A 10,541-nucleotide genomic window follows, 5' to 3' on the forward strand; every position below is an offset into this window, starting at 1 on the left:
CTCTGGGCTTGAGGAGGGGCTCCTTCCAAGGAGTGGCAGTGCCAGGCTGAGTCGGGAGGGCTCGGCACAGGCTCCTGGGGGCTGGGGCTGGTGGGGGGAGCCCCAGCGCTTCTCTCCATCACCCCTTCGAGCACCCGCATGGGACAGGGATGCTCAGCTGTTGCTTGCTGGACAGGGAAATCTCCAAGCACAGGGCCTGATCTCCACTGGGAACGATTTAGGAATTCCCTGTGCTGGAAACCTCGGGCGGGTCCCAAGGACCACTGACTGTGCTCTGAGCTTGGGGAGGTTTGGGGTGCTGAACAGCTCTCAGCAGAGTTTGCCCCTGGCAATCCCAGCCTGAGCCCATCCTGGTGCCAGCCCCGGTCCCAACACGCTGTTCCCTGGGCAAACTGCAGGGTAGGGATGTGGGCACGGACACAGGGCACAGGCACAGGGCTCTGAGCCTCCTCAGCGGCCGATTTTAACGCGCCGAGTTTCCCTCCCAAGGCAGCAGACGACCCAGCTGATGATGGCTTCCGAGCACCAAATGCCAGCCTCCAAGCAGCAGCAAGCCAGCTCCAAGGTCAGTGGGAGACTGCCCAGCCCTGCAGGGACCCCGGGGCACCCTCAGCCTCTCCGGGTGCCCAAATCATACCCGGGGCTCCCCCTGCCAGCACCCCCAGCACCCCCAGCTGGTGCCAAGCACGCCGGCCGCGCTGCTGAGCTGTTTGCGGCAGGACGAGGGGATGGGGAAAGGGATTTTTTTGGCATCCCGCAGCCCCGGTGCAGGCGGAGCGGTGGGGAACAGATCGAGTGCTGATCTCCCACCACCGCTGCAGACACAGCAGATCTGTCCCCACCGCTGACCCCTGAGATCTGTGCTGAGCTGGTGGCGCCGGGGCTGTCCCCGAGCTGTCCCCGAGCTGTCCCCGGTGTCTGGGTCGCCGTGTCCCTCTGGGGGCTGCGGTGCTCCAGCCACACCCCGCGTCCCTCAGCTGTTTGATGCCCGCTGTGAGCGTGGGCATCCCTCTGCCAGGAGCTCCTGGGGCCTCCTGGGCATCCGTGAGCGAGACCTGCATCCTCAGAGGGATGGCAGCGGTGCCTTGCACTCGCAGGCTTCCTTAAAAACCTCTGGAGTGCAGTTTTGGGAGAGTGGGAAGTCTGGAGTGCTGCAGATGTGCTGTCCCGGGGTGACAGGTCCTGCTCTCTGTTCCAGATTGCCATCTTCGAGCAGGAGAACTTCCAGGGCCGCTGCCATGAGCTCAGCGGGGCCTGCCCCAACCTGAAGGAAGCCGGCGTGGACAAAGTGGGCTCCATCCTGGTGCACTCCGGACCGTACGTGAGGGGTCTGGGGGCCGGGTGGGGATGGGAGGGGGGGCTGGGGAGGAGGGGTCTCCCCGCTGCCACACCCGCATCGCACCCCGGATTTCGTGTGGCCAACACTGCTGAGCTGCTCGCCCGCCTCACCCAGTGAGTGCCCGGTGCCAGCGGCTGCCAGCAGGTGAGCAGGGGGACACAGTGGGTGAACAGAGGGGTGGCATTGTCACCTGGACAGGTTGATAACCCCGCTCAGCGGCAGGGAGAGTGGAGGGGTGTGGCCATGGGCACAGATCACAGCGTTACCCCCAGATTGGTTTCCTTCCCTTTGGGTGCAGGCACAGGTGAGACTGGGACTCGCTTGATGCCCTCTCCCCACCTGCTGGCCCTGTGTGTGCTCTCCAAGCCGAGCTCCGGGCAAGGGAGAGCCCTGAAAAGCCCCTGGAGGGTTCCCAGCCTTCACCCAGCAGTGCTGCTCCCAACAAGGGGCAGCTGCAGAGCGCCCTGATAGGAGCATAACCCCAGCTGGGACATTTGGGTGATCCTGTGAGTCCCCAGGGACCAAGGATGGGTGGTCACCACGTCAGAGCATCCCCTGGAGGCCCCGCTGCACCCCTGGCACCTCTCCCCTCCCGGCAGGAGCAGGGACACGGCCGGGGCTCAGCCCGGGCGCTCGCCGGGGGCGGTGCCGGGGCCGATCCCCGCTCCGCCGCCCCCTCTGAAGCGCGTCCCCCGCTCTCTTCCAGCTGGGTGGGCTACGAGCAGGCAAGCTGCAAAGGGGAGCAGTTTGTGTTTGAGAAGGGGGAGTACCCCCGCTGGGACTCCTGGACCAACAGCCGGAGAAGCGACAGCATCACTTCCCTGAGACCCATCAAAGTGGTGAGAGCACCCAGACAGCCACTACCCACCCGCCAGACCAAGGTCTGCAGCCAGAAGTCTTCCCCAGCCTTCCCCCGCCCTCCCCAGCCCCGCGGGCCGAGGGGCACCCCCTCCTGCGCACCCTCGCCCCAGCCCTCGGGGCCCGGGGAGCCGTGGGGGGGTCGGAGGGGGCGCGGGGACGGGGGCAGGGGCAGGTGACCCCAGAGCGGAGGACGTCTGCTGGTAAGTCTGGCAGTGCCCGCGCAGGCAGCGGCTCTCTGAGCTGGATGGAGGGATGCGGAGCAGCCCCGGCATCGGCGGGAGCGGCGGCACACGGTGCCCGCCCCGGCCTCGGTTTCCCCATAGCCCTGGGCTCTGCCCCCCCTGCCCAGCCCCGCGGGGCCGGCGGCCGCTGAGCCCCGTCTCTGCTCTCCCGGCTGCAGGACAGCCAGGAGCACAAGATCGTGCTGTACGAAAACCCCAGCTTCACCGGCAAGAAGATCGAAATCATCGACGACGATGTGCCCAGCTTCCACGCACACGGCTACCAGGAGAAGGTCTCATCCGTGCGGGTGCAGAGCGGCACGTGAGTCCCGGGGCAGCGCGGGCGGGTCCCGGAGCATCCCCGCTGGACGGGGCTGGGCTCTGCCGGGCGATGCCCGGGCTCTGCGTGTGCGTGTGTGTGTGTTGTATGACCCCGCCGCTTGCCTTGGCAGGTGGGTGGGATACCAGTACCCTGGCTACCGGGGCTACCAGTACCTGTTTGAAAAGGGGGACTACAAGGACAGCTCAGACTTCGGCGCTCAGCACCCCCAGATCCAGTCGGTCAGGCGCATCCGGGACATGCAGTGGCACCAGCGCGGTGCCTACCACCCCACCAACTAGAGCCCCCGGCCCGTGCCGGGGCGCGGGGAGCGGAGCAAGCGTTCCCCCGGCCGCCGCTGTGCCCCCGCGGCCTCGCCTCCCGCCTCCCCCCGTGTGATGCACGCGCTGCCGAAGCAACTCAATAAAGCTTGGAGTTTCAAAGTCCCAGCTCTGCCCTTTCATTGCGCACAGGGACCCCGCCGTCGGGATGCCCGCCCTGCCCTCCGTGCTGCTGGGTGGGGAGGGAGGTGTTCTCAGTGCCGCCGGAGTGTCCGGGGTGAGGGAGGTGACCTGGGGCTCGGCGGGAGGGTCGGGGCTGCTCATCCTGTGAGGACCTGGGGGGTCCGACCCCAGGGTGGTGGCTCTGGGGCTCAGCCCTGCCCTGGGGTGCACTGGTCGCATCCTGCTGCGGGGACAAAGGTGTCCCCTGGGCACTGGAGGGGACGGTGGGATTGCCATCTCGGTCGGGGCACCTCCAAGCCGAATAATGGCGTTAGTTATTAGTCTCTGAAATGAATTAATAATAATTTAATTAGCAGTAACGCTTTCATTTAGCAGTCACGGTGCTAGAGGATGCTTTGATGATCATGTCATAAATCGGGCAAAGGAAGTGCAGGAACGCAGCCGCACCTGCTTTGCCGGGGGCTGCGTGTGGTGGCAGAGGCGGTGACGGTGACAGTGACAGAGGTGGTGGCGGGGTGGCTGGGCTCTGTCCCCTCGGGCAGCCGCCCTGTGTCACTGCGGCTGTGTGGGCAGGGGGTCGGTGATGGGCACAGGTGAGGGGCACTCCGGGCACCCCGCGGCTCCTGCCGCTCTCCTCTCCCGCGCCCGTTCGGGTGTGACTCCCGGCAAACCCGGGAGTTCAGAGCCGGGGATGCACAGCATCCTCCTCCTCAGCTCCCGCGCCCCGCCGCCGAGGCGGAGCGGGGTTTGTCCCCAATCCTCCGTGTGCCAGAGGCTTTTCCCTGTGCCCCCCGGCGGGCACAGCCCAGCCCACGGGCGACCAGCCCGATTCATCACTCGCCACACGCTGCTGTGAAATGCCAGCTCCTCCAAAGGCGAGGCGTGCTTTGGCAGCCACCGCTCCGCTTCCCTGCGCCTTTCCTTCCCCAGGGAGGATTCAGGATCATCCCAGACCTGAACGTTTTGGTGAAAAATGGGATTTTAGCGGTGGCTGCGGCAGTGCCCGGGATGGGAAACGGCGGGTTCTGGGGGGACGAACTGCTGAAAGCAGCGGCAGGGTGGGAAGCAGGGACCCCAAATCACGGGATCGGAGATTCCCAGCCATGGAACCCTGGAACGGTTTGGGTTAGAAGAGACTTTAAAGCTCGTCTCGTTCGACACCCTGCCATGGGCAGGGCCACCTTTCACTAGCCCAGGTTGCCCCAAGTCCAACCCGACAGTCGGGGGCCAGGGCAGCTCCCGTGGGGACACCAGAGCCACGCCCTGGGTGGGCTGGGAGGGTTCTGGGGGGAAAAGCACCGAAAGCAGAAGTGGAAAATGTGAACAAGCTCCTGTGGGACCCGCTGGGGAAAATTCCTCATCCGGTGGCTGGGTGCACCCAGGTGGGCGCCGTCGGGTCACCTGGAAGCAGCTTCAGCTCTGCCGAGGAGGGTTTTTCCCTCGCTGGCTCTGGGGAAATATGCAGAGAGAATAATTTTTTTTTTTTTTTTTAATTTTATTCAAAAGCAGAAGATCGCCTCCGTCCCACGCCCGCTGCGGAGCTGCCATCTGTCTCTCTGCTACCGCGCTCGTCACCTCAGCAGCTCGGAGCCCCCGGCCACCGCAGCGTGTCCCCGTGTCCCTGTCCCCTCCCTCCCGCTGGCCACCATCCCCCGCTGCCGGCGGGGATGTCAGCGGTCCCACAGCGCTGGGTGGGTGGGTGGTTTTGCCGTCGTGCCAACAGCCGGCAGAGATAAAGCTGCTCTCCAGGCTGGGGAACGGATTATTTTTTAATTTTATTTTTTTTTCCAGCCAGCAGAAAGGATGGGGTGATCGGACCCCACCCCCGCCGGTTCCGGCGCTGGTTCCATCCCCGCGGTTCCTGCGCTGCCCACGGAGGATGGAGCTGCTGGGGTGGGCGGGGGGATCCCTCAGCAGGCAAATCCCACAGGACAGGGGCTGCCTGCAGGGCAACAGCAGCAATTTGCCATGGAGTAATTAATGAAAGAGTAGGAATAATGCAAACCCTGGCTAAATCACATCTGACACTGAGATGTCTTTTCCTTCCTGTTTGGTTTTTTTTTTCCAACTGGAGCAGCAGCCGCTGTCTGTCCTCGGGAGGTGCCTTCGTGAGGCTCGGGGGTGATGCGGGATGGGCTGGTGAGGAGGAGGAGAAGGAGGAGGCAAAAGCGGTGAAGAGATGAAGACGTGCCCCTCGATTCCCACTGGCTTTGCTTTGCCTTTGCCAGCGGCAGCCGGGTGAATCCCCCCTCGGGACACCCCAGATTGGAGAATCACGAACTAAAAACCAACAGTCTTGAAAAATATGAATTGTTTATTCAAAAGTACAGTGGGCTGAGCTCAATCGCACCTGCAGCCTGGGTGCTTTGGGTGCTTAATGTGTCTTGCCAGCTGTGAGAGCTTTGCTGTGGGTTTCACAGATTTTTATCCTCTGAAAATTATTGTTATGTTTAATTCTCCAGCTTCAGGAGCCACGTGATTACATGAGATGCCTAGCTTCAATTTTTTCTTCTTCTTTGCATTAAACTGAGCCTCCAGCCTCATGTTATAATCTCCACGCAGCCACAAACACTCGAAGGTTTAAGGAAGGAAGGAAAACCAAGCAGGAACCCAGCATGTATTATTAAAGCCTTGTGGTTTTTCAGGGCAGATTTGTGATTTATCAATGTTCAGCTTTGGCATGTGGAAAAGTAATCTCTGCTCTGATTAATGTGAGGGCTGAGGCAGCAGTGAAATATCCCGGAGAAAGAGAGGAGCTTGGGCGGGGGAGGCCGGGCTCTGGCTGGTCCCGAGAATGGGCATTCTTGTCCTCAATGCCAGGCTCCCATTTGCTTTCTGCTCCTTGATTTTCTTCCTGACATCAGTGTGACGAGGCAGAGAAAGGAAGCAATGAAACCTCTACAGCTCCTTCCAGCCAGTAAAACTCCTGTCCGGTTGAAAAGCTAATTAAGAAACATCACTTCTTCAGAGGCCAGAATTGGAAGCAGCCTCGTGGAGACATAATGGGATTACCGGGTATCAGGGGATTGCAGGCGGCCAGGACAGCGACGCTGCGGCCCCACGCTCCTGCCCTCGGTGGTGAAACACCCAGGATGAAACCAAAACCCTTCACCAACACGGAGAGCCGAGGGGATGCGCTGGGAAGCAGCGTGGTGGGAGTGGGGGCTCCCCCCGCATCCGACGCCTTTCCCCAGACAAATGGAATAAAGCAAATATTTCATTTCCCTCCGGGCGAGCGGCCAGGGCAGCCCCGATTGTCCCCGGTTCACCAGCAGGGACGGCCAGCAGTGGCACTGGGACCCTCCCCGGGGCCACCACCGGCCGGAGAACAGCAGCTCCAGGCGGGGCACTGGCACAGGAGCAGCCAGCGCTGTTCCATCCTTCGAGGCTGCAAATCCAGCGGCAGGGACTCCTCCTGTGAGCGCCAGCGGAGGCAGAGGAACGCTGTCCGAGCTGGAAACCCCTGGGCAGCACAAGTGCCAATTAGGAAACATCTGTTCCTCCCAGCCCGGGCGGGCTGCGAGCGAGCGCATGGCAACGTAATGGGATTAAAATATATCACCGGCTTACGGCAGTGCTGCACAGATCAGCTGCCGTGGATGTTAGAAATCGGGGAAAAAAAAAAAAAAAAAGAAAAAGGAAAAGCAAATTTTTCTCTTCGGCATGGACATAACCTTTATGTATTCTTTTTTATTTGTACCTTTTGCATGGTGCAGAGCTGCAGCCAGACCTTTTCTCTGCACGGTTCAGTTCATCCCAAAGGAAACCGGGGCTGAGTTTAGGCAATATTAGGTGAAATCGCCATGTGAGCAGCCAGTCCCTGGTGCTGCCACCACGGCCGTGGTGGCCTTAGCTGAGTGCTTGGGGTATGACACGGTGCCCTGTCCCCTCTGTCACCTCGGTAGGTGTTGGGAAGTGTGTCATTTGTGTGGATTTGGTTCCCTTGGCAGAGCATTGGGTGGTGGGAGCCTTGTGCAGGAGCGGGGCTGTGTCTGGAGTATCTCTGGAGTTCTTTATTCTCGGGGGAAACACCCAACCTGAAAAAAAACCCTTAGCGAAGCATCAGGATAGAAGTTTGAGGCAGGGAGAGAAAGACGATGGGAGCAAGAGAGGGGCCCCGTTAGAAAGGCTTGGCCCACCGCCCCATCCTGGCCACGGGGCCACCCCGGGCTCCCCCATCGCTGCCACTCCTGGGCTGGTTTGGGGGGTCCCCATCCCTTTGCAGCCAACCTTCAATCCCGGAGGGCCGTGCCAGGCATGGGCACAGCAGCCCCGCAGACAATGGGGACATTTTTCGGCAAACCAAAAAGCAACAACGCGGAGAGCCGCCCGCTATTTTGGGAGCTCATATGCTCCAAGGCAAATGTCATTTGTGTGTAACATCCATTTAGGGAGCCGCGTAATGAAGTCGTGCATCATGAGGAGGGACCAGCTCACTTAGCAACCTTGCCGCGTGTGACGTCTGGTGCTCCTCTGCAGGACGGGATTGCTCCTTCGGCAGCCGCAGAACGAAAACCGCTGCTCGCAGCCGCCGGGAGAGGCGCTTTGGATTGCGAGCAGCCCCCAGCAACACCCCGAGCCGGGCTGAGCAGGGTTTGGGTGCTGCCCCTCGGCTCTTTTAGGAGGCAGCGTGAGGAGACAGAGCCCTTTATGTTTTGGGGCTGAAAGGGAGAGCTGTCCTCTCATTTCCTCCATAGGGAGCTTCCCCCTGGCTGGAGGTGCTGGTTGTACTGGGCATACTGGGGGCTCTGGGCGCAGCTGGCAGAGGGAGGGAGGGGATGGCTGTCTCGCACGGCGGGAATGTCCGTCCCGGCTCTCTCCAGGTTTCCGGATGATGAGCAATTACGGGGGAGATTTACAGCAGATTAAGTCAGAAGGCAAAGTCCATTATCTGCCCAGATGAGCTCCAAAGGCGGAGGCCGTGTGGAAGGGGAAGTGGGGCGCTTTAACCCCCGTCCCTCTGGACACCGCCGGCTCTGAAGGACTCTGCTCCCGTGGGGACAGCGGCCGCTGCAGGGATGGCGACATCAGGACCGCAGGAATGGGATTTTGGTGCCCGAATTTGCCCCAATTCCCTTACGGAACGCATGGCACAGGGTGTTGCCTGTAGGAGAGCTGCTACACGCTCCCCTTGGAGCCGCCTCTCCCCAGCCACAGGGTCAAGCTGAGCTGCAGATGCTGAGGCCATGGGGATGCATTTTAGCAGAAAGATGCTTTTGAGGTCACTGAGGGTTTATTCACTGTGCTCTCTGACGTGTAAATCTCTCTGAGAATAGTCCCAGTTCCCCTGGGGAAGGCTGCTCTGGGGGGGCTGCAGCCACCCGTGTGGATGTGCCCACTGACCCACTCTGGAGAGCCCCTGCGGCCACTCCCCTGGGCAGAGACCTCACTGGAAGCACATTCCCTCAGCTGTGAAATGAAGGCAATTTACTGGCCTGCTTTACAAGGGCACCGAGAGGCAAGATTAATTGTTTGGCATATGGGGCTGCAGATAGGATGGGTTATGATCCTGCAAATCCTTCTGTTTTGCTGTTTGCAAGGCACTGCTGGGATTGTGAGCTCATTTCTCCCAGCCTCGCTCCGGATTAGGTGCAGCACAGATTTGGGTGCTGGTGAAGGGCAGATCCAGCAGCCTGGGGACAGCACAGCCGGTGGCTCTGGTGACCTCAGACCCGACATGCAAAGGGCAGCTCAGTCCCAGCACCTCGTGTGGGGCAGTGACGCAGCTGGAGGCACCGGCTGCGACACAGACCTTTGGTATGGGGATTAAACTTGACACTTAGAGCCTGAAAATCTGCTTAAGGGAAAGCTGACACAACCCTCAGCACTGCCAGGACTTGAGCTGTGGAGCAGGGTCAGAGCCCTCCCTGCACTCTGCCTGATCCAGAGGGTGTTACCCACAGGGTGTTCCACACATCCCACAGCCCACGAGTGAAAAATCCTGGTTTGGGATGATGTCAGGGGCCTGCAGCAGATGTCCCTGCCATGCCAGCTCATCTACAGCTCCCAGCCCTTTCCCACAGCAGGCTGAGTGAGTGGCTTTGCCTGCTCACTCCCTGGGGATGCAGGACTGGAGCTCCACCACACAATCCTGCTCCCTGCTGGCTCCTTCCCAGTACAGTGAATTCCCAAACATCCCTGTGCCCTGTCACCAGCATCAGTCTCTTGGCATCCATGCAGGAACCTGTGCCCCTCCTTTGCTGGCCCTTCAGCTTGCTGGGGTGCTCCTTCCACTTGTTCTGTGCCAGTCCCAGAGATTTTTGCTGAAGCATCATCAGGAATTCTGAGGGAGAGGGTGCACCCATCACCCTTGCCCATGCTTTTGGGCACAGCACAGCTCCTCTGGGACCTGGGTGCTACTGATACCAAAGAGAGTTGTCACTGCTATCTCCCACCAGGCTGCAGAAGGCAGTAATGAAGGCTGCTGAGCACGCACTTCTGCCTAAATTACCTCATTTATTCAGGGAATCAGATGCCGCAGTCTTTCATGGCTTCTTGCGAGGCTCGGATCTTGTGGGATGCAAGGCTATTAATAGGACCCAATCTTTCCCCTTCTTCTTCTCCAGGCTAAAGGCAGAAGAATTCAAACAAGGGCCCCTTTGATGTGACAGAAGTACAAATAAACCCCGTGCCATTTTGCTCCCAAGCAGGCAGGGCATTCCCATGTTCCTGCTGGGTTTGCCTGTGTGAGGGCTGGACCAGCAGCTCCTGGCTGCTCTGGGGCCAGGCAGCCAAGGTGGAGGAGCAGCTTGTGGTGCCCCTTTCAGCTGTCACTGCCCCTGTCTGTGGTGACATCAGGCGCCCAGGGCCAGTGCTGAGACCAGACGGGTGAGATGGGATCCGGGTGAATGATCAGCCAGGGCAGCAAATGCCAATTTGTGTGTAAACAGACTCACAGCACAAAGAGCCAGAGAAATAACTAGAAAGCATTTCTCACACAAGGAGCAGAGACAGCCTCTGCTGTGCTCCAGGGGGGTTTCAGCCCAGCACCCTCTGGCTGCTGACCCCCTCCCACAGCACCTGGTCTGGCCTCACTGTGGCTGGATGAGCTCTGAGCCCTCCCAGCACCTCCAGCACTGTGGTGGGCAGCAGAACCTCCCAGGAGAGGAAGGCTCTAGTTTCCAGCACTGCACAATTTACCTTCCATGGATGCCAGGACAGAATCTGAATTACCTCCTGCCATTTCAATATCTGCACAATTGTTGGTTTTTCTCCTTCTGCCCTCAGAATTTATAGCTAAATTAGGCAATTATTGATTTTTCCCCCGTTTTTATCAAGTTACATTCAAGCCAGCCTATGGAACAGCAAATGCTCAATGGGTCCCTCTTGACATCTGT

At 60.2% G+C, this 10,541-nt stretch overlaps 1 protein-coding gene across 1 annotated transcript; it reads left to right on the plus strand.

The window, feature by feature from the left end:
• The first annotated feature begins 494 nt into the window (after positions 1 to 494).
• CRYBB2 (crystallin beta B2) lies at positions 495 to 3,150 on the plus strand. Its single transcript, XM_056503967.1, has 5 exons — positions 495 to 565; positions 1,199 to 1,317; positions 2,046 to 2,178; positions 2,601 to 2,743; positions 2,874 to 3,150. Exons 1-5 carry the CDS (start codon positions 509 to 511, stop codon positions 3,040 to 3,042), a joined length of 621 nt encoding a protein of 206 aa, XP_056359942.1. The 5' UTR covers positions 495 to 508; the 3' UTR covers positions 3,043 to 3,150.
• Positions 3,151 to 10,541: the final 7,391 nt, after the last annotated feature.

Source organism: Oenanthe melanoleuca, chromosome 15 (assembly GCF_029582105.1).
Source record: "Oenanthe melanoleuca isolate GR-GAL-2019-014 chromosome 15, OMel1.0, whole genome shotgun sequence".
Classification (NCBI taxonomy): domain Eukaryota; kingdom Metazoa; phylum Chordata; class Aves; order Passeriformes; family Muscicapidae; genus Oenanthe; species Oenanthe melanoleuca.